Source organism: Acomys russatus, chromosome 18, assembly GCF_903995435.1.
Source record: "Acomys russatus chromosome 18, mAcoRus1.1, whole genome shotgun sequence".
Classification (NCBI taxonomy): domain Eukaryota; kingdom Metazoa; phylum Chordata; class Mammalia; order Rodentia; family Muridae; genus Acomys; species Acomys russatus.
Genome location: NC_067154.1, coordinates 61,018,000 through 61,041,602, shown reverse-complemented (window position 1 = coordinate 61,041,602; position 23,603 = coordinate 61,018,000). Strand labels below are relative to the sequence as shown.

The following is a 23,603-nucleotide window of genomic DNA, read 5'->3' as shown; positions in this document are numbered from 1 at the left end:
AGGTCTGTCTCTGTCTCTCTGTCTCTCTTTGGAAGAAAAACTCTCACTCCGACACTTGGGTAGAGGGGGTTTTACTGGAGGGTGGTGCCTGTAGCTGCAGCACTGGGTTATGGCTTGCCCTCCTTTCTGCTCTTTGCATTTCTACCGGCATTTTTAGGCCCAGAGTAGCAGAAGGCAGGCTCCTTTCTCTAATACGCTGTCTGGCTCTGAGCTCTGCCCACAAACGCACCGGTTCTTTCTGGGCTGTGCTTTTGGAGCTTGAGCTGAGAGATTACAGGGAGTGAGTTTTAGCTGAGCTGCGTTGCGTGTGAAAGGGCTCACAGCTGGATGCATAGACAGAAAGTGATAGAGTGGAGAACAGGTGCCACCTTCAGAACCCGACCCCCCTCCCACACCCTGTGGGCTGCTGCCTGCTTGCCTTTATGCTTTGCACTTGGCCTCCCAGAAGAAAGGGTTAACAGGGAGATGTGCGGAGGTGAAGATCCAGGAGATTCATGTGTTTGCCAGGTTCTGCCGTGGGGTTTCGTGTTTGATCCCTTAGTGTGACCGCAGTTTCTTGGTTCTGAAAAGCACGAAGCTCTCTACCGGTGGACTTGAACCCACAATCTGTGCTGCGGTTTCCATAAGGTTTGCGTGTGTGCCCTAAGCTTGGTTCCCAGTGTGGCAATTTGAAAAAGATGTGGGACCTTTATAAGGCGGGGCCCAGTGGGAAGTGACTGCTCTGGAAGATGAGGCAGGCCCACGGGATGCTGATTGGCCCTTAAAGGAGAGAGGCGGTTAAAGAGGTGTAAAGTCCTTAAAATAAACACTGGCTTCCTTCTGGCCATGTGTGCTTTCTGTGTGATGCTACAGCCAGGTGGAACAGTCAAGGGAGCCAGCACTGTGCTTTTGACCTTCAAAACTGTGATCCAGCCTCGGACATTTCGTTAGAGTTACAGAAAACAGCCTTAGATAATCCTTGACATTTGCCTGTATTTCCATTACCATCTGTAAAATGGAGGCCCTGGAAGCTCGAACCAAAGTAATAGTAGTTTGTTTGTTTGTTTGTTTCTCCCCTGAAGTTGGTTGCTTGGATGACTGTTGTTTTAGGTCCTTCTGTCGTTTACCTAGGGAGAAGTGGCAGGGAGCGTTGCTTACTCCGCAGTACTCAGGATCGCGTGCCTCCCAAAAGGTTGCCTGTCTTGAGTCTATCCTTAAAATACTTTAAGTGGCTGGCATGCTGCTCAGCCATGGGCCTGCTGGGAGGTGGTGCCAGGAAAATGGAATCGTAAATGCTGATTCCCGTGTCCAGAACTTGAAGCAGCCAAGTATGGTCTTCCGTCTTCAAGCTGGGCAGGAACAGGAAGTTATAAATGGCCTGTGGTTGAAACCCTTAAGGGTGCTGGAGGAGGAGAAGCCATGACTCCGTGTGGCCTCTCGGAGAGTTAGGTGTGTGTCAGAAGGCCGTGCTTAAGGGAGCCTGCTCAGTCTCAGTGTGATGGCACCAAGACACCAGTAGTGACGGATGCACTGCTCACCATCTCCCATGCTGAGAGGATTCAGGGCCAGGCTCTCACTAACCCTGGGCTTCGGGAACGCTCCTGCCTGTAGTTTACTAATTAAGTAAGACACACGGCCTCAAATCTTGTCACTGCCCGTGTTTACTTTATGACCCTGGTAAATCTGAAGTGGTGAGGGCTAGGCAATTTAATTCTTGGGATAGGACCTATTCCTAGAGAGGTAAAGATTTAATTGGCTACTTATAAATAAGTAACAAATCTCTCTAGAAGGAATTAAATTTAAAAAATTATTTGTGTATATGAATGCTCTGCCTGCATGTACACCTGCATGCCAGAAGAGGGCATCAAGTCCCATTACAGATGGTTGTGAGCCACCGCGTGGTTGCTGGGAATTGAACTCAGGACCTCTGGAAGAGCAGTCAGTGCTCTTAACCTCTGAGCCATCTCTCCAGCCCCTGGAATTAAATTTACTTAATTTTAAAAATTCCTTACCCCCCTCCCCGATCTGACAGACACTACAGCATAGGCTTGTTCTGTAGGCGCTTGGCCACCTTATGGATATACTCACTTATCCAACCTTACAGCATGTCTCCTGTCTGACAGGCTCTGCCCTATGTTAACTAGCGCAGTGTAGGGGACAATTCATAGCAGATAACTGTGCACAGAGGTCAGAGCCCGTCAGGGCAGAGCTCCCGCCTCGGCTGGGGTTGATGCTAGGGACTTAGGGTGGGCAGTTGTTCCTGTTGCTGCAGCCTCCTGAGGGGACCAGCTGGCGATTAAGGCGCGCGTGTTTGGTGTAGCGTGTCCCTCAGAGCTGAGTCTGAAGGAGTCGTGGTGCGCTGGCTTTAGGGCCAGCTCGAGTCGCAGGCCACTGTGTTCACCGAGTCTCTGGGCCTGCTTCCCCGCCTGAGGCTTGTTAGGGGAGCTGTCAAGGTGGAGTTAGAGTGTGCTCATGTTTTTGCCCTCTCCTCGGGCAGTTAGCCTGCTCGTAGTAATGCGACAGACAGACAGCGGAGCTTTTCAGTGCTGGTGGATGGCGCATTGAAAATGCTTCTGGAGGCTGGAGAGATGGCTCAGCAGTTAAGAGCACCGGCTGCTCATCCAGAGGTCCTGAGTTCAACTCCCAGCAACCACATGGTGGCTCACGGCCATCTATAACCGAATCTGATGCCCTCTTCTGCCTGATGCTCTCCTGTCATGCAGGCACACATGTAATAGAGTGCTTATATAATACATAAATAGATTTTTAAAAAAAGAAAGAAAATGCTTCTGGAGATTGTGGCAGTTCCTGGCCGTCTTGGCTGTGATGTCCATAGATCAGTCACTGGTCTGGTCAGGCTGTATTCTAGTTGCTCAGACTATTTATGGTCTGGTGCAGGGGTTGGCACACTGCTGCTGCTCTCAGCTAGCATTGTCAGCTTGCCAGCTTTGTGAGCTAAAAAGGTGTGTGTGTGTGTCTGTGTGCCTGTCTGTCTGTCTTGTCGGTGTGTCTGTGTTTCCATCTGCGTACCCTGAATTCTTTGGAAATGTACACTGTGCCTCTGACAGAAGTGTCCTGACCCAATCTGCAAGCCACCACAGAGTGACCCTTCCTCCCAGCAGTTGCACGGGAAAGGTGACTTGGTACCAGTTGTCCAAGGGCTCGGTACAAGGCCTTTGGATTTCGGGGATGCCGACACCTCAGGGCTTGGCTCACGTCGAGACCCTCATGGTCACTGCCGGTCTTGCGCTGTCCATGTTGCCCCGCCTAAGCTGGAAGGCCTCTGTGTTCTGCACGGTGTGTTGTGTTCCTGTGTGAGCTTTTGAGGCAGGTAAGCTCTTCAGTGGCACCTAAAAGCCAAATACCCTCAAGTAGAGGAAGTTCTTTCCTGGATTGAAGTCTTGTCTGCATATCCCCAAACCATCCGCTCTGACTTCTAGAATACGTGGCTTCTGGTTTTATACAGTATTCATGGGCGGTGGTGAGTTCACCCGCGAGGTGGCTTCAGGTTTCACTCCTGGTGCCGGTCTAGTGTGACAGGAGAGTGCTGGGCCAGGTAGGCACCCCGGGACCAGGCATGCCGTGACGTAGGTGGCTTTTACAGTGCTTCGCTAAACACTGCTCGCGGTATGCAGATCTGGTTCATGTGCTGCTCCTGGCTGTGCATGGGATTGTGCAAGATCTGACCCAGGTTTTCTAGGCCCGGCCGTGAAGTTGGCGGTTCCTTTCCCCTGGGTTTGTTGCTAGACCTTTAAGCCAGCCCAGCATGCTGCTGCTGTGGGCAGGGCTAAGTAAGGGCTTATGTCCTCAGGCCGAATATGCATGGAACTTTTTCTCCCCCCATGGCTCTTTGTTATTAATAAAAAATGCCAATATTCATTTCCCAGTGAACTGTATAATTTATCTGGAAGTCCTTGTGATTTTTTCCCCCCCAAACACTTGCCCAACACAGCACCCCTGACTTCATCTCTGGGCCTGCTCAGCATCTCAGGGAAAACCCTGACCTCTGTTCTCCTCCTGTCTCTAATTGTCTGTTGTATGTATGCCCAGGCACGTGTGTGTGGGCGCGTGTGCGTATGTGCATTGTGTGTACAGAGGCCAGAGGAGAGGACATTGTGTGTCCTGTTCTATCACCCTCTGTCTTACTCCCTTGTGACAGGGTCCCTTTTTGAACTTGGAACTAGGCCAAGTCCTAGCCATCAAGTCCTGTGACGCTTCTGTCTCAGTCCCCTACAGGGGCACGTGTGACCGCACCCAACCTCTATTTGGGTGTCAGGATTTCAACCCATCCTTTAGCTGCTGAGCCATCTTCCTCCTCTGTTCATGGAGTCTCTGTTGAAAGCTGCTCAGAGAAGCAGCAGGGGTGCTGGGGAGCTGCAGGTTTTCATCCAAGCAGTGTCCTCGCGCGGGATTTGGCTGGAGAGCCGTGTGAAGCCCGGGGCCTTGGTTCCTTAGCTTTAGGTCTCTCACTCTCATGGCTGGAGGGGCCGGGGTATATGCTCCAGACAGTGCCCTGGAGCAGCCTTAGAAGCCTTTGTTTGATTTACTCCCTGCCAAGGAGTAAGTAGTACAGCGGCCAGGGAATTGCCCCTTTTCTTCTCTCATTCTGAGCCTTGCTTGTTGTCTGATGACTTCACAGAACCCTGTCCCCTCCCTAGGCTTATGGGAGTGGGGCCGTGGGGGCAGAGACAGAGATACTGAGGCTGGGAGCAAGGTCTCCTTCCTGCACTATTTCTCTGTGCTTCCACCAACCACACTCTTTTTAAGCCAGGGTCTCACTTGTTGCCCTGGTTGGCTTGGAACTCCATAATGAATGCTAGCCTCGACCTTGGGACAAATGCCCACAGGTTTGCCATGCCCTGCTTCCCGAGTGCTGGAGTTTAAGGCATCACTGCCATGCCCAGCTTTCCCTCTTATAATGCCTTTAAATGCTGAATTTACTTCGTTGTTCTTTTAAAAACATTTGCAGTCGTGTGTTGGTGTGCGTGTGTGTGTCTGCCTGTGGTATTGTGCGTGCGAGTCGATAGCATCCGGAGCTAGAGGTGCAAATGGTGGTGATGTTGGTGCTAGGAACCGAGCTCAGCACCCTGGTGCGTGTAACTACTGAGCTGTCACCCTGGCCACTGCCTGTTGGGACAGCCTTGTTATTGACGTCAGGCTGTTCTAGAATGTAAGTGACCTTTCTTCTGCTCCTTCCTGAGTGCTGGCCTTGCAGGAACATGGATTTATGGAGGCAGAAGTTTGTCCCTTGAGGATGGTCCATGCTGGCACCAGGATCCATGGGTATTAGGCGTCTCCTGGTTGTCTGGGCACCCAGGCCAGACTTTAACCTTCCTGTCTGACTCACATTGTTATCTGTCAGTTTGGTGGAGTAGCTATTCAGATTTTCTTCTAGATTTCATGATTGTGGTCAGCCACTGGGCTGTGGGGCTGAGTTCAGTAAGGCAGAGAATGTGAGGTAGCCGAGTTATCTTAAGGGCTGGGGGTGAAGAGCTGCCACTGGCTGGCACCGTTCCCCGTTGGTCCTGGACATGAGCACAGTTCACCTTGGAGCGAGTGATTGGATAGGTCAGTGTGAGGGAAGCAGGCTTCTGTGCTCGCCTCGTTTGATAGTGGCCCTTTGTCATTACAGTAGCAGGGACACTTCCCTTTGAGAGAATCTTTGGTACTGAGGAAGACTGCCAGTCCTGCCGAGCTTCTTTGAGCTGCTTTGCTTAAAGATTGTTCTGGTTCATTTTCTGTCAGTCTGACACAAACCAGGGTTATCTGGGAGAAGGAACATCCATTAAGAAGCCGCCTATGGGCGAGTCTGAGCATTTTCTTAATTAGTGGTTGATCTGAGAGGGCTCAGCTCACTGTGGATGATGTCATCACCCAGTCCTGGGGCAGTGGAGTGGCCTGCTGAGCAAGTCAGTCAGCGCTGTCCTCCTGCTTGAGCTCCCACCCTGCTTCCGTTCAGTGACCAGGACAGGTCACCTCTCCTCCCCGCATTGGCTGTGTCAGCCGGAAGTCAAGCTAGGCCGATAATTCATTTGATGAATAAAGGTTTGGAGTTTGGAGATCAATCAGAAAGCTCATAACGACCATCTCTGGCGTAAGACAGGGTATGCTAATTTTCCACTGCTTCCATAAATGCTGGCGAGAAGCCATTTTAAAGGAGTTAAAATAAAACAAAACAAAACAAAAAACAACAGCCAGTTTTGCTTGCAGCTGCTGGTCAGTTGGGTCTGTTTCTTTCTGGGCAGCAGTGACGCAGAGAGGCGGGGCTCTCTTTAGTCTCCGCTACCTCCTCACCATGGCGCGAGTTCATCAGCGGCTTGATGCTGTGATGAAGTCAGCCGCTGGGCAGGACCACCAGCTTAGGGCGAGCCTTCAAATACGTGGACCCTTTTACGGGTTTACTTATGTCACAACGCTGAGTATAATCTGAGCTGCAACTGCAGAAGAGTCCAAAGAGTGCAAGATGGGACTTGGGCGGCCCAGCAGACGGGTGGCCCCTTTCCTGGTGTTCTAGGAGCTGGGCTGAAGTCTGGAGGATGATACTGCTGCTGTGGAGCTCCTTGCAGACTTCAAGAGCGTGAGGAAGATGCTGTGTTCACCTCCCCAAGGGCTCTGATTCAATTGGTCCAGGCTAAGACTTGAAGGCATTTAAAGACTCCTTTTGCTGAGCGGGGAGGGCTACCTTGTGAGGTCACCCCTGGTGTTCCAGAGAAAGGGTAGTGAGGTGTGTAGGTGGCAGTGGTGGTAGCTGGTGTCTGCTCCCAGCCTGCTCATGTGTTGGCCCTGTTGAGGATGAGGGCCCATGGAGGAGGCAACACTGCACAAACCCGCTCCTCAGCAAGAGCCCACACAGCTTGGCTCCAGGAGAGTGTGAAACCGAAGTCCTGACTTTGGGCTCCTTAGCACGTAGCAGTCAGGAGCTTGAAGTAACCCTGTTGAGTCATGTCAGACCATATCTGGGACAAGCTCCTGCGCTGGACACAGGCTCACTTGAGGGGTCACTGTAAAGCGTGACAGTGTCCGCACAGTTGAAATCTTGCCAGAGGTGACACTTGATGGAGCAGCCAGGGGGCTGGGGCTGTCTCCTTACATCTGTGAGTTTGGGATGCTGCAGAGATTTTTGATGGTGGTTATTTTGCCTGGAAAACTTCCTTAAAAGGACATTTGCTCTTTTAATTAGGTTTTTTTTATTTATAAGCTTTATGTAGACTTTTGTGTTTATGTCTTGAGTTTATAGAAGGACAGCTCGTGTGGAGATGAGTCAAGAGAGCTTCAGGTTGACGGCTCCACCTGTATGACTCGCCGGGACTACTTTCCCCACAGAAAGCGATTAATGCCCAGCTTAATCCGGCGATGTGGGATTCCAGGAATTTCTCTTGCTTGCCAGTTAGCTTGAGGATTTGTTACCCATGAGAAAAATAATTGTATTAAAATTTAGGAAATTGGTATGAAGTTCAACTGAAAAAAATTCAGCCTCAGGAAATAGCCCAGTTGTGTTGAATCTGTGGAGTCTCAGTCTTCCCCCCTCCCCCGTGTGTGGTGTGTGTTGTTCTCTGTGTGTGTGCATGTGTGTGCGTGTGGTGTGTATTCTCTATGTGTGTGTTTTGTGTGTTCTGTGTGTGTGTGGTGTGTGTGTGAGTATGTGTTTTCTCTGTGTGCACTTGTGCGTGTGGTATTCCCTATGTGTATGGTGTGTGTGTTCTCTGTGTGTGTGCGTGTGCTCTGCGGTATGTGTGGTGTATGTGTGGTGTATGTGCTCTTTGTGTGGTGTGTGTGGGTGCACATGTGTGTATTCTCTGTGTGCGCGCGCAGATGTGTGGTGTGTGCTCTGTGTGTGTATGCTGTGTATGTATATGTGTTCTGTGTGTATGTGGTGTGTGCTCTGTGTGGTGTGTGTATTCTCTGTATGTATAGCGTGTGTGTGTGATCTGTATGTGTGGGGTGTATGTGTGTATTGTGTATGTAGTGTGTGTGAATCCACACCATCGTTGGAGGTGGCAGTCATGGTCCACATTGCTTCTAAGCATAGCAAGTTATGCTCCCTTAATGCACTTGGTCCAGGTGACTAGGAAGTTAGAAGCTTGCTGGATCTGTCTCCAAAGTGGGAACCAGGAGCTTAATGATGGTCTTAGTGTATAGACGTGCCTACAGGCTCTACTAAAGGCTGCGCGAGCTTTGTGTGTCCTTTGACATGTGTTTTGTGTGCGTGCAGGCTCTAAGATTGCACTAACTTTGCGTGTCCTCTGACATGTGTTTTGTGGCTGTCCACTTCATACCCAGCCCTGAGCATTCCTTACGTCCAACAAACACAGATCTGATCACCATCTCTTGAGTTTTACCACCCTGAGGATTTTCTACAAATCGAGTCGCATAGTGTGTGACTGCTGGTACCTGTATGCAGTGTTAAATCGGGTGGCTAGAGGGTAAGAGGAAGGAGTTGGGGGTTCACCCATTGAGCTCTCACTAGCATCAATCAGCAAAGGAAAACAAACGGCCAGCTCTTAGTCAGGTGTGGCTTCAGAGCATGGGCAGGTCTTTGGGACAGGTCAGTTGCAGGAGTCACCTTAGAAGGATGATGGACACAGGTTCAGATCTAAGGGGAGGGGAGGAATTGGGGACGTCCTGGCTTTTGGGAGCAGCATGCATTCATGAGTTATAGTGATGGTCTGGGGTGGGAGAGCTGAGCACACAGAAGGATATATTTATAATGAGGAGCCAAGCTGGCTCAGGGCCCTGGTTGGCTAGGGTGAGGCAGGGATTCTGTGGCCCAGCTCACTTTTGGGAGGAGTGTGCTCTACGGCCGAAAGATGCTTGCCAGGTTCAGAGGGCAGAGGATTGCTATGCCTGCCACCAACTCACTTCCCTGGTCCAGGCCAAGGAAGCATCCGCGTTGCTGCTGGGATGATGCTGTGACATAGACCCAGGCCAATTTTGTTTTCCTGGAGAAGCTGAGGGAAAGCTTAGCTTCCCCTGTGGAGGTTTGACTCTGAGTAACAGCTGAGGAGGACTGAGTCTTTCACTGGCAGAAAGGTTTGAAAGAAAATGGTAATAGCTATTTAGGTTTAAAACACAAAGTACTTAAGTCATCCTAGAGCTATTTCTCTCAAGGGATCTGAAGTACTGTAGAAGCCTGGGCCCAGACAGCAAGGCCACACCCTTTTTTCTATAACTCCTTGAGCCTGATAGGCCACTGCACACTTAATTTTCTTCTCAGAAGCCCCACGTGGTTGGTGTTGCCCACCTACCAGCCTATACTGAGAATTCATCTTCTGCTTCCTATTAGCTTTGTGTGTGTGTGTGTGTGTGTAACTGTGTATGTGAGAGACAGAGACAGAGAATGAATTGCCCACCGTGGGCTTTCCCAGAGGCATAGGATCAGTATACAATAGAGAAACACTCTCAGATGGTTTTTCTCAGTTAAATGAAATCTCGTCCTCTCCTGGGCGGACGTTCAGCTGCTTCTGGACAGACTGACGTTGTCCCCACTTGAGAATGTAGTTAGAACCTGTGTAACCTACAGGCCATTGTGGTGGAGCGGCAGCTTTGCCACAGGGTACCAGCTGTTTGCCACTGTGAGCAGGGCTGTGCTCCTGCAGTTTCTCTGAGAGGATGCTATGACAGATCACGTGCTTGGCATGCCCTGCAGCACATCCTCGTCCTCAGCTACCATTTTCATTACATTCTTTGCAAATGGAACTGAGTCTGACACCAGCTCTCACGTGAGGACTCACCTGGGCCAGCCTAGCTGCTGTCACTGTCCCTTATCAGAGTCTTGAAGAAGAGGCAACCACTTGAATGTATAGAAGCCAGTTCATCATCACCACTGCCGCCACCACCACCACCATCATCACCATCCCCACCACCATCAACCCCCCTACCCCATTCCACTATCCCCACCATCATCATCATCACCATCCCCACCACCATCAGCCCCCCTACCCCATCCCACCATCCCCACCATCATCATCATCACCATCCTCACCACAATCAACCCCCCTACCCCATCCCACCATCCCTACCATCATCATCATCACCATCCCCACCACCATCAGCCCCCCTACCCCATCCCACCATCCCCACCATCATCATCATCACCATCCCTACCACCATCAGCCCCCCAACCCCCATCCCCACCATCATCATCACCATCCCCACCACCATCAGCCCCCCACCCCCATCCCACCATCATCATCATCACCATCCCCACCACCATCAGCCCTCCACCCCATCCCACCATCCCCACCACCATCATCATCACCATCCCCACCACCATCATCATGACCATCATTGCTTTTTCGAGACAGGGTTTCTCTGTGTAGCCTTGGCTATCCTGGACTCACTTAGTAGACCAGGCTGGCTTCAAAGAGATCCACCTTCCTCTGTCTCACCAAGTATGCCTGACTAGCGTCATGCCCGGCTCACTTTGTTTTATAATATTTACTAACACGATTCGGTTTGGGTACAAACGGCTCACATATTTAAACATTTGGTTTCCAGTTGTTGGTCTGTTTATGAAGGGTTAGGAGGTGTGGCCTTGTCAGAGGAGGTGTCCCCCTAGGACCCAGGTGAGCTTTGAGGTCTCACAAGCCTATGTTGGCCTCAGTCTCTCTCTCCAACTTTCCAGTAGAGGTGAGATCTCAGCTACTGCTCCAGGGCCACGCCTGCCCCCTGCCTGCCCACACTCCTTGTCACGATAGTCATGGGCTGACCCAGTGAAGCTGTAGGCAAGCTCCCAGTTAAATGCCTTTATAGTTTTTGCGGTGTCTCCTCACAGTGACAGAACTGTGACTAAGACATGTTTGTTACCATCTTGTCTAGATGGAGGCTTGTAACTTTTCACAGTGGTCAGTCATTCGGAGTAACTGAAAAAGTAGAAGGTTCCTTTGTGTGTGGAAAAAGTAGAGTTAAGAGTAGAAGGTGTGGCTACAGGTGGCAAACACTTATGTGGGGATTGGCCACCTAGATTTTCTTCAAGCTTTGTCTCTGAGCGTCTGGATGGATCTTTCTCTTAGAAGTCCGTAACAGTGCAGGTGCTTGTTGGAGGCTGTTGGGCCCTCAGGAGTCGGGGCGCTAGCCCAGGCACAGTGGCGCACAGGCACCCCGCCTATGTACTTGGCTGATAGTCTGGGCTTTAGCTGTTCGCTGTCTGAAGCCAGTGAGGACCTCCTGTGAGATGCTGACTCCAGGCTCTCCTCTGTGCGCTCACTGGACTTCTCGGGTCCTAGAAGCTGGGCGTAGTGGCGGGAAGGGTTGAGCGCTCTCAGATCTGCGTTTGCTGTTTATTTTGGTTAGTTAATAAGGATTCTGACCTTCACATGATTAGATACAATAAATACTTGAGTTTTGCCGAATCTTGCTCCAGGTTTAAGAAAAACAAAACAGAAGAAAACAAAACAAGATAAGGTTTGGATATGTATGAAGGCCAAGGAGTTAGACTGAAAGTTGGAGACAGATGGCCTGGTTTGTTGTGTGAAAGGGATAAGATCATGCGCAGGCGAGGCTCTCCTGCTGCAGCCCCCAAATTTCTTTAACTAGCTGGTAAAGCCTTTTGTGAGTAGAGAACTCAGTGTTTTAGTGTCGGCATCCATTTTTAGTTGCTCTCACTGGTTACCTCAGGTTGGTTAAATAGAAAGGTATTTCTCTCGATTCCAGAGTCCGGCGTGGTCTAAGAGCATGGCTGGGCATCTGGTGAGGGCCTTCGTGCTATGTTGTAATATGGCAAAAAGGCCATGCTGGAGAGAGAAAAACCCAGCTGAGCTCATGTTTTCATCACGAGTCCACTCCTGTCAGGAGCACAGTCCAGTACTGTCATGAAGGCAGAACCCCACAGGCATGCCACCTCCCAGTCGGATTTCAGTGTGAAGTTGGAGGTGCGTTCAGACCGTAGAGCGTGCCTTTGGTTTCCAGGCACCGCCCCGGCATTTTACGATTCCTAATTGGGGAGCACGTAACCTTCATCCTTAGCTTTATGCTAAGCAGCATTATGCTGCTGTTTGTGGCCCCTCAGCCCCTGCTTACTGGAGGAAACAACGACCCATGGCTATGGCGTACTTAGCGAAGGTCGCAGGGCTCAGTGCACTCCCCTGGGGGACGAACATAGCCTTTCAGAGCATTTGCTCTTCACGTCTCGTAGAATGGGCTTTCTCTACTGGAAGAATGCAGATGAGGAACGAACCTCGGATGCCATTTGGACACAGCACCCAGCTTGGCCCTCAGTCTTGGTTTTGGAGCAGGATTGTGTGTGTCCGTTCCACGTGTCTATCTCTTGAGGTGATTCCTGCCGGGGCCACTAGGTGTCTTCCAGCCATCTTCTCATCTCAGCACAGTCCCCTCTACAGAGGAAGCTCCTAGGATGGCTGGCCAAGGGCATTTTCTCTTTTTTCCTGCCAAGGAGATGTGTGTTCCTTAGAGAACAAATTCTGCTAGCCAAGTCTTGTGGTTCTCTGGCCATGTGTGACACCAGCCATGTGGTAACGGGCTTACGGAAGGATTGCCCAGGGACAGGGCCTTGACCTTGTGGGAACCGGGCTTTCTGAGGGGTTCTGCTCTCATCTCATCATCTTAGGCGGTTCCTTCTTGCCACGGGCGGAATCCACTGGCACACTTGACCTGCACATGGAGGATGCTGGGACGGGCTTTGAAAGAACAGCAGTAAGGAAAAGAGCTGCCTTCCAAACCACCTGAGACCAGGCCAAAGGAAGCCAAGCCCCAGTCCACACAGAAACCCCTTCCCAGTTTGTAACCCCACCACCACCACCACAGTGTTCTGAGTTGCAGTTCCTCATCTCTTAAAACGATTTTGAACCACAAGTCACCCCAAAACTTGGTGACTAAAACAATGGTACTCCAGTATGCCTCTCTGCTAGTTACTTTTCTTTTTCTGTGATAAAGCACCCATGATCAAAGCAGCTAATAAAAGTGTTTAATTGGGTTTATAATGCCAGGAGATGAAGGTTCCCGGTGGAAGGAACAGCTGAGAGGTCACCTCAAGCCTGGTCCCAGTGACACACCTCCTCCAACAAGGCCACACCTCCCAGTCCTTCCCAGACAGTTCAGCCAACTGGAAACCAAGCATTTAAATACATGTGGGCCTGTGGGAGCCATTGTTATTCAAACCCCACACCATTCTCTGTCTCTGTCTCTCTCTGTATGGTATGTGCATATGGTGCGTATGAACATGCATGTGCACTTGTAGGGCTTGTGGCTGCGGTCAGCCTATGCTCTGGGGGTCACCAGGACAGCAGGAGGCTGGGCATCTGTTCTCATGCAGCTGCTCCCGTGGGCCAGAGCATGTTTCTTTGCGTTGATGGAGGTGTTCTCAGAGTCCTCAGTTGAAAGCTCTGTGGTCCCTTTAAGGCCTGACCTTGTAAGTTGTACAGGGTTTGAAGAAACACCAAGGCATGCCTAGGTTCTGGGGTGACACAGATGCATGGGGCTATGGGCTGGGCTGGGTCACTTGTTGGAGCTGCTTATGTAGCACTCTGCCCATTAGCTTTCTGATGCCAAGGACGGTGTCCCACATGCATGCAGCACATGCTTTCTTTCCTGCTGTTTCCCTTCCCTCATGGCACAGCCCAGACTGCATCGGGGGCTGTGGACTGAAACACTGTAGTTGCAGCCGACCTCAGCAAGGCAGGAAGGTCAGCTACGGATTGTTTTTTTCTGAGACTAGGTAGGGAGGTGTTTCCTCGTGGCTCTGAGTAGAGCCAGGACACGGTCATATGGGCAGTACCTGGCTTCCAGTGTCACTTTGTCCAGCCAGTCAGCTCCACTGATTCTGTGGGTGCTGGGCACATCTGTTGGCCTTGGGTCACTGATGACGTCATGCATCAACTGGGTTCCAGGGGCTGGCTAGGTGGGTCCTACCACCAGTTGGGCAGAACTGAAGCTACATTCGTGGGGATGTGTGCAAGGGCAGATGGGGTTCACAGGCAGGTACCCTAGAAACAGCCTCTTCAGTATGGGGAGGGTTTTGGTAACTTGTGTTTTATCTCTGGAGAGGAGACCCAGCTTTGCTCATGAGCAGCGAGTGGGTTGCTCCCTGAAGCACTTGCTGTTCCTAGGCTGGCTTTGCCCTCAGTTCTGAGGAGTCCTTTTCTAATAGTGGCCAAAGGAGACCGTCTCAGGGAGAGGCAGCTCCAGTGTGGGTCTTGTTGGTGTCTACATGGATGGACCAGGTTTTCTTACTGCTCAGGGAACACGGATGACTGTCACTCCCATCCTTGGTGTCCAGCTTATGACTATAGAGGTGAGGGAGGAGGCGTGGCCCTCCAGCGTCTTTAGCCTAGTCTAGAACACAGGTGCAAAAGAGGACAGCTCAGTTCAGCAGGGTAAGCGACACAATTTGTCTGTGGAAAGAGATTATACCTAGAAAGGGAAGTGACCTGGAATTCAGGCTTGAGAAACAGGGTAGGGGCTGGCAATGTGGGATCTGGAATGTTTTAAAAAATGTGGGTTGTGCACCCCTCCCCCAGGTTTAATGTCTAGTGTCCCAGGTGATTCTGTCCAGCTGGGAGAAGGAAGGCCTGGGTTGGGATCTGAGTGGTTTCCAGGGTTGAGGGTCAGTGTGAAGGTTCCTGTGGCACTAGGTTAGGGGCTGGAGGAACAGCGGTAGAGGCCAACGAACTGAAAAGTTATGAGGGGTCAGGGTGCGTGGCTGAGGAGACTCAGAGGCAGGACACTGCATAACTGGTAGCCGGCTGTGGACTGGGCAGGAAGGCAGCTGCAGAGAATCGTGTGGGGGGGGGACACGACTGCTGAGGCCAAATCGAGGGCGGGGGGGGGGGGGGGAACCTGAGCATGCTGTGCCCTGGGCAAGTAGCCAGTGGACAGGGCTCGGTGGAATGGGAGCGCCCAGAGGGTTGCTGGCAAAGCCTTGCAGAGAGAAGCATGGATTCCAAAGCCCCACGGTTAGGACTAGCCGTGAAGAAAAGGAGGGCTGCCCCACTACATCCTGGAGGCAGGGAGGTAAGAGGCAGCGAGGCGGCAGCCTGGAGCTGCTGGACTGCACAGCGGCCGCCCCTGTCTGGGTTTCACTCTGCTGAAGGAGGGGGAGGGGACACGGGTGCCTGGTGTGATGTGTGTGATTTGTGTGTGGGGGGGGCGGGCAGTTGTATAGGCTGAGCTGCTGTACCGACTTGCACTTTCCAGCACTCTTTGAGGATATTCTCAGAAATGACTCTGAAGAGAATTTACCTGGGAAAGTTGGAAGACTTTTAAACTTGTATTTAAAAACAGACAGGATTTTAGGGCAGCCCACCAGCTTCCAAAGCAGCCCCCACTTCAGGAGCAGTCTGAGAGCAGTCTCAGACTGCATTGGCAAATAGAGTCTTGGGAAGCTTCTGAGTGTCTGGAAGACATTGGGGCTGGCAGTGTGACTGGAGACAGCAGTTGCCCAGCTGAGGTGTGCTCTGTCAGGTGCCCAGGTGAGCCACAGAGGTGAATGGGCTTTCTCCTCGGACTCGGCATGTGTGTAGCTTTCTATAGCCAAGGAGTTGGGTGGCCAAAACTGCAGCCTTTGCCGTCCCAGAAGTTTAAGCAGTGTGTGGCAGGGCACGCCTTCGCATTGTGCACAGAGTGCTAGGCAACAGCTCTTCTCCTGGTTTCTCTGTCCTGTGGTAGCTCCCAAGCACACTTCACATCGTGCCCACGTCCAACACCGAGGCTTTTGTTTTACCCAGGAGGGTCAGTGGGTCCGTGAGGCTGAATGTGACCCTGGGCACTGGCTCTGCGTCCCTGTGACTGTTGTGCCTGGTACAGCACAGCAAGCCTCCCAGGTTACACCCTTTTAAGCCAGGTGCTTGGAACCTCCACTCGGAAAGCATGTGAGTGGCTGGCACCCAGTGGCAGCAAGGTCATTGTCACTGTGTTGAGGTGTTGGCATGTCCTGTGCCTGTGACCTACCTTGTCACACTCAGGGACAACCTTCCCTTCTCATTCTTGCCTCCTCTTAGCTCCCCCTTCTTGCTGTCTGTCTTGTCCCACCCCCAGTAGTTCAGTTTCTTTGAAGAAGGATTAATAATAGACTCAGGGTTAGGGTTAGGGTTAGGCTCCATGGGTATTATTTGTTTGTCTTTTGAGACACGGTTTCTCTGTATATCCTTGGCTGTTCTGGACTTGCTTTGTAGACCAGGCTGGCCTCGAACTCATAGAGATCCACCTGCCTCTGCCTCCCTGAGTACTGGGATTACATTATCGGTGTGCACCACTTTGCCTGACTCCTTGGGTACTTAAAAAAAAAAAGATTTATTTTATTTTATGAATATGGGTATTTTGTCTGCGTACACATATGTGCACACCCGGTGCATGTCTGGTGCCGCAGGTGCCCTAGAACTAGTGTTCTAGACAGTTGTGAGCTAACATGTGTGGGTCCTGGGAATTGAACCTGGGTCCTCTAGAAGAACAACCAATGCACTGCTGAGCCATCTCACCAGGCCCTCACAATAGGCTTTTAATGATCCCGGTCATCTCTTTCTGTGGTCTGTGGGAAAGTGTGTTCACAAGGCTGGCCTTGGGTCTCCTAATGTCCTTGGGAGTTGCAGGTTTTGGGGTGCTTTGGGCATTTTGTTCCTGCCAGGTGCTTGCTCTGAGATGTATGTCCTGCTGCTCCCTGTTGTGACACAGAGCCCCTTGGACTCTTTCCAGCTGTCTCTATCGCTGACAGTGACTGCTCCTGCTGGAAACCCCGGGGCAGGACCCCATGTCCTGACCATCCTTGGGCACTGGGTACTGTGTGCAGCCGCACCCTTCAGCCTAACAGGCTCTGAAAGTTGTTTGAGCAAAACAGCGTATTTGCTCAGTAGAACGCTGTCGTCGCTGTTTCCTGGGATCTGGCTGTTGGTCTGGTGAGGGCAGCTAGCTATAGATGACAGCTAGTAGGGCTGTTTTGGTAGGGTTGAAACAGCTCACTACAATTAGGCGATGGTTTTTACTTCCTCTCCCTGTCATGTGATAGCTGCTAAGCCTAGATTTTAACAAATACCCATCTGCAGTTAGGACACATTGAGATGGTTTGAGGAGAAAAAGCAGACTTTTGCTTGGAGCGAACTAACCTCACACCTTTTCCTGTGCTGTCTGTTGAACCCAGGGGCTCACGTACTGGTCAGGCAGGCCTTCCTCCGCTGAGGAAAGATGCAAGCCAGTACACATTTTGAGCTTTGTTTTTATGATACAAAACTGCGAGCCTTGTTTCTCTGATCTCATTGTTCTTGTCCCACAGTTGGCTGTGCTTGGCTTACCCTGCACATGCAGGGGAGGAGCAGCCTGGCTCCCTGACAGGAAGCAGACCAGGGCCATCAAGGCCCCGGTTAACACACACTGCTCAGGTAGGATGGAGGGCCAGATGGGGCTCTGCGAATACTGATGTCTCCTCCCCTCTCTCCCGCAGAACCTGAAGGCTGACCCAGAAGAGCTTTTTACCAAGCTAGAGAAAATTGGGAAGGGCTCCTTTGGAGAGGTGTTCAAAGGCATTGACAATCGGACTCAGAAAGTGGTTGCCATAAAAATCATTGATCTGGAAGAAGCTGAAGATGAGATAGAGGACATTCAACAAGAAATCACAGTGCTGAGTCAGTGTGACAGTCCATACGTAACCAAATACTATGGATCCTACCTGAAGGTAAGGCTTAAAATACCATCACTTCCCATTATGCCACGCTTGGCTGAGCCGCGAGCGCGACACAAAGGTCTCTGATGACGGCGCAGCAGGCTCGGAGCAAGGAGAGATGCGTGACCTTTGCGTTCTGAAGAGTCTGGCTTTGATGGGGTTATTATCAGAAACGTTACTCATGGGATTTTATTTTTGGTAAAAAGCACTTGGTGTTGACATTCTCTTTCAGAGAAGCTGCTGCTTGAGTGGGGCTTTGTTGAAACTGTTAATTAATTTACAACAGCGGCCACTAGTGACTCACAGGGCAGCGGGGAGCAGCCATGGCACCTCTTGCTGTCCCAACACGGTTGTGTCTTGATGGTTTTATCCGCTGTGGTCTGAGTTGGTGTTGCTTTTACTGCTGCTAGAGTCGATTGTGTTGATGGGTTAGTTAACGTGCCCTCCTGCGAGCTGTACGAATGCCAGGTAAATGAACAGTCACGTGAGGCAGGAGCAGCAAGAGTGGAAGCCTGCAGTGGACCCTGCCTTTCCCCTTTCTTCTGATGGTAACGAATTGTGTTAATGCATAGGTTGTTAACAGGGTCGCTAAGACCATCAGAAAGCACAGATAGTTATGATTCATAATGGTAGCAAAGTTACAGTCTTGAAGTAACAATGCAGATAATTTTATGGCTGGGAGCCACCACAGCATGAGGGGCTGTATTAAAGAGTCACAGCATTTGGAAGGTTAAAAGCCACTGTGTTAACTTGTTCATCATGACCCTGCTTGGAGGCTGTGAGGGTGCACAGCACAGGATCATGTGACCCTGCTAGGAGGCTGTGAGGGTACACACACAGGATCATGTGACCCTGCTTGGAGGCTGTGAGGGTACACAGTGCACACACAGGATCATGTGACCCTGCTTGGAGGCTGTGAGGGTACACACACAGGATCATGTGACCCTGCTTGGAGGCCGTGAGGGTACACAGTGCACACACAGGATCATGTGACCCTGCTTGGAGGCTGTGAGGGTACACACACAGGATCATGTGACCCTGCTTGGAGGCTGTGAGGGTACACAGTACACACACAGGATCATGTGACCCTGCTTGGAGGCTGTGAGGGTACACACACAGGATCATGTGACCCTGCTTGGAGGCTGTGAGGGTACACAGCACAGGATCATGTGACCCTGCTTGGAGGCTGTGAGGGTACACAGTACACACACAGGATCATGTGACCCTGCTTGGAGGCTGTGAGGGTACACAGTACACACACAGGATCATGTGACCCTGCTTGGAGGCTGTGAGGGTGCACAGCACAGGATCATGTGACCCTGCTTGGAAGCTGTGAGGGTACACAGCACAGGATCATGTGACCCTGCTTGGAAGCTGTGAGGGTACACAGCACAGGATCATGTGACCCTGCTTGGAGGCTGTGAGGGTGCACACACAGGATCATGTGACCCTGCTTGGAGGCTGTGAGGGTGCACAGCACAGGATCATGTGACCCTGCTTGGAGGCTGTGAGGGTGCACACACAGGATCATGTGACCCTGCTTGGAGGCTGTGAGGGTGCACACACAGGATCATGTGACCCTGCTTGGAGGCTGTGAGGGTACACAGCACAGGATCATGTGACCCTGCTTGGAGGCTGTGAGGGTACACAGTACACACACAGGATCATGTGACCCTGCTTGGAGGCTGTGAGGGTACACAGTACACACACAGGATCATGTGACCCTGCTTGGAGGCTGTGAGGGTACACAGCACAGGATCATGTGACCCTGCTTGGAGGCTGTGAGGGTACACACACAGGATCATGTGACCCTGCTTGGAGGCTGTGAGGGTACACAGCACAGGATCATGTGACCCTGCTTGGAGGCTGTGAGGGTACACAGCACAGGATCATGTGACCCTGCTTGGAGGCTGTGAGGGTACACAGCACAGGATCATGTGACCCTGCTTGGAGGCTGTGAGGGTACACAGCACAGGATCATGTGACCCTGCTTGGCAGCTATGAGGGTACACAGCACAGGATCATGTGACCCTGCTTGGAGGCTGTGAGGGTACACAGCACAGGATCATGTGACCCTGCTTGGAGGCTGTGAGGGTACACAGCACAGGATCATGTGACCCTGCTTGGAGGCTGTGAGGGTACACAGTACACACACAGGATCATGTGACCCTGCTTGGAGGCTGTGAGGGTACACACACAGGATCATGTGACCCTGCTTGGAGGCTGTGAGGGTACACAGCACAGGATCATGTGACCCTGCTTGGAGGCTGTGAGGGTACACAGCACAGGATCATGTGACCCTGCTTGGAGGCTGTGAGGGTACACAGCACAGGATCATGTGACCCTGCTTGGAGGCTGTGAGGGTACACAGCACAGGATCATGTGACCCTGCTTGGAAGCTATGAGGGTACACAGCACAGGATCATGTGACCCTGCTTGGAGGCTGTGAGGGTACACAGCACAGGATCATGTGACCCTGCTTGGAAGCTATGAGGGTACACACACAGGATCATGTGACCCTGCTTGGAAGCTATGAGGGTACACAGCACAGGATCATGTGACCCTGCTTGGAGGCTGTGAGGGTACACAGTACACACACAGGATCATGTGACCCTGCTTGGAGGCTGTGAGGGTACACACACAGGATCATGTGACCCTGCTTGGAGGCTGTGAGGGTACACAGCACAGGATCATGTGACCCTGCTTGGAAGCTGTGAGGGTACACAGCACAGGATCATGTGACCCTGCTTGGAGGCTGTGAGGGTACACAGCACAGGATCATGTGACCCTGCTTGGAGGCTGTGAGGGTACACAGCACAGGATCATGTGACCCTGCTTGGAAGCTGTGAGGGTACACAGCACAGGATCATGTGACCCTGCTTGGAGGCTGTGAGGGTACACAGCACAGGATCATGTGACCCTGCTTGGAGGCTGTGAGGGTACACAGCACACACACAGGATCATGTGACCCTGCTTGGAGGCTATGAGGGTACACACACAGGATCATGTGACCCTGCTTGGAGGCTGTGAGGGTACACACACAGGATCATGTGACCCTGCTTGGAGGCTGTGAGGGTACACACACAGGATCATGTGACCCTGCTTGGAAGCTATGAGGGTACACACACAGGATCATGTGACCCTGCTTGGAGGCTGTGAGGGTACACACACAGGATCATGTGACCCTGCTTGGAGGCTGTGAGGGTACACAGTACAGGATCATGTGACCCTGCTTGGAGGCTGTGAGGGTACACAGCACACACACAGGATCATGTGACCCTGCTTGGAGGCTGTGAGGGTACACAGTACACACACAGGATCATGTGACCCTGCTTGGAGGCTGTGAGGGTACACAGCACACACACAGGATCATGTGACCCTGCTTGGAGGCTGTGAGGGTACACAGTACACACACAGGATCATGTGACCCTGCTTGGAGGCTGTGAGGGTACACAGTACACACACAGGATCATGTGACCCTGCTTGGAGGCTATGAGGGTACACAGCACACACACAGGATCATGTGACCCTGCTTGGAGGCTGTGAGGGTACACAGCACACACACAGGATCATGTGACCCTGCTTGGAGGCTGTGAGGGTACACAGCACAGGATCATGTGACCCTGCTTGGAGGCTGTGAGGGTACACAGCACACACACAGGATCATGTGACCCTGCTTGGAGGCTATGAGGGTACACACACAGGATCATGTGACCCTGCTTGGAGGCTGTGAGGGTACACACACAGGATCATGTGACCCTGCTTGGAGGCTGTGAGGGTACACACACAGGATCATGTGACCCTGCTTGGAAGCTATGAGGGTACACACACAGGATCATGTGACCCTGCTTGGAGGCTGTGAGGGTACACACACAGGATCATGTGACCCTGCTTGGAGGCTGTGAGGGTACACAGTACAGGATCATGTGACCCTGCTTGGAGGCTGTGAGGGTACACAGCACACACACAGGATCATGTGACCCTGCTTGGAGGCTGTGAGGGTACACAGTACACACACAGGATCATGTGACCCTGCTTGGAGGCTGTGAGGGTACACAGCACACACACAGGATCATGTGACCCTGCTTGGAGGCTGTGAGGGTACACAGTACACACACAGGATCATGTGACCCTGCTTGGAGGCTGTGAGGGTACACAGTACACACACAGGATCATGTGACCCTGCTTGGAGGCTATGAGGGTACACAGCACACACACAGGATCATGTGACCCTGCTTGGAGGCTGTGAGGGTACACAGCACACACACAGGATCATGTGACCCTGCTTGGAGGCTGTGAGGGTACACAGCACACACACAGGATCATGTGACCCTGCTTGGAGGCTGTGAGGGTACACAGCACACACACAGGATCATGTGACCCTGCTTGGAGGCTGTGAGGGTACACAGCACACACACAGGATCATGTGACCCTGCTTGGAGGCTGTGAGGGTACACAGCACACACACAGGATCATGTGACCCTGCTTGGAGGCTGTGAGGGTACACAGTACACACACAGGATCATGTGACCCTGCTTGGAGGCTCTGAGGGTACACAGTACACACACAGGATCATGTGACCCTGCTTGGAGGCTATGAGGGTACACACACAGGATCATGTGACCCTGCTTGGAGGCTCTGAGGGTACACAGTACACACACAGGATCATGTGACCCTGCTTGGAGGCTATGAGGGTACACACACAGGATCATGTGACCCTGCTTGGAAGCTGTGAGGGTACACACACAGGATCATGTGACCCTGCTTGGAGGCTGTGAGGGTACACAGTACACACACAGGATCATGTGACCCTGCTTGGAAGCTATGAGGTACACAGCACAGGATCATGATGACTAAGAAAGCCTAGGGTATGTTCAAGCCCCTAGATAGGGCCCGTCTCGCTGAGCTCATAAAACTAGTGTCCTTAAAACTGGAGATTTAGAACAGGACAACTAGTTAAAAAATAATAATAATAAGCAAAACCTCCTGAAATGAGTTTTATGGAAGCCAAAACTTTATACATAAAAGCAAATGTTTGCTGAGGAATGTGGCATTGGCTCCAGGCCTGTTCTGTTTCTGCTGACTGCTGGACACATCTGCACTGACATCAAAGGAGAGGAGTGTAGGGTTTGGTTCTTGTGGAAATGTAATGATTATCAGCCTAGGCTTGGAAACTTTGAGAGCCATTGGCTCACCGAAATGATTATTAGGAAATAAAATTTAAGTGGTAATACTATTTTGTTGTTAACGGTGAGAAAAAATGGCCCTATATAGTTGCTCGCTCACCCCTCCCTCCCTCCCTCCCTCCCTCCCTCCCTCCCTCCCTCCCTCCCTCTCTCTGCAATTATTTGGCTTTTTGAGGCGGGGTCCCTGCAGGTGTCATACAGAGAAGTGAACTATGCGAAGAGATGAGAGTGAAAACCTGGATCAGACTTTGGGGTGTCTATAGCAGATGGCTTATTACCCATGTATTTAAGCCCAGTATAATTTGGAGAAAGGGTTCCTGGTGTAATGCAATCCCCACGCACATGGAAGCACAATTACACTGCAGCTCAGGGAGCGCGTCATTCCTCCAGGAGGATGGGGTCTAGAGGTACATCACCTGCATAGCTTCAGGGCCAAGGGTCTGCCTGGTCTCAGTCATGCAGACAGCACAGGGGCCATTTGGCCTGTTAATCCCCTCTGGCCTTGGTGGGGGGGGGGGGGGGCTCTGGCTTATAAGAGTGACTTAGATCACGAGCCACCCCAGTCCTGGTGGTAGGAGCTTGACCAGCATGCTGCTAACTGCTTCTCAGTCTCAGCTCTCTGGTTGGAGGGCAGGGTTTCGCTCTTCTCCCGTGTGCTGAGCATTCCTGCTTTCTCTGGGGTCAGTGCAAAGATCTTCATGTTGTGATCTCAGCACTTTGGAGTGACAAAAGTGACAATAGTGACTAATAGGGTTAGATGTCACTGGGCTTGAGTTACCCGTCATCCATTTTGCTGTGTGGCTGCTAGTTATTTTTTATTTAAAAAGAAAAAA

The 23,603-nt window shown here is 51.6% G+C and overlaps 1 protein-coding gene across 1 annotated transcript in view; it reads left to right on the top strand.

Annotated features, from left to right (window-relative positions):
- Positions 1–23,603, top strand: part of Stk24 (serine/threonine kinase 24) — a 101,619-nt gene that overhangs the window by 31,859 nt on the left and 46,157 nt on the right. The window contains exon 2 of the mRNA XM_051160984.1: positions 17,366–17,596. Within this exon, the coding sequence (XP_051016941.1) occupies positions 17,366–17,596 (231 nt within the window). The remainder of the gene's footprint in view (positions 1–17,365; positions 17,597–23,603) is intronic.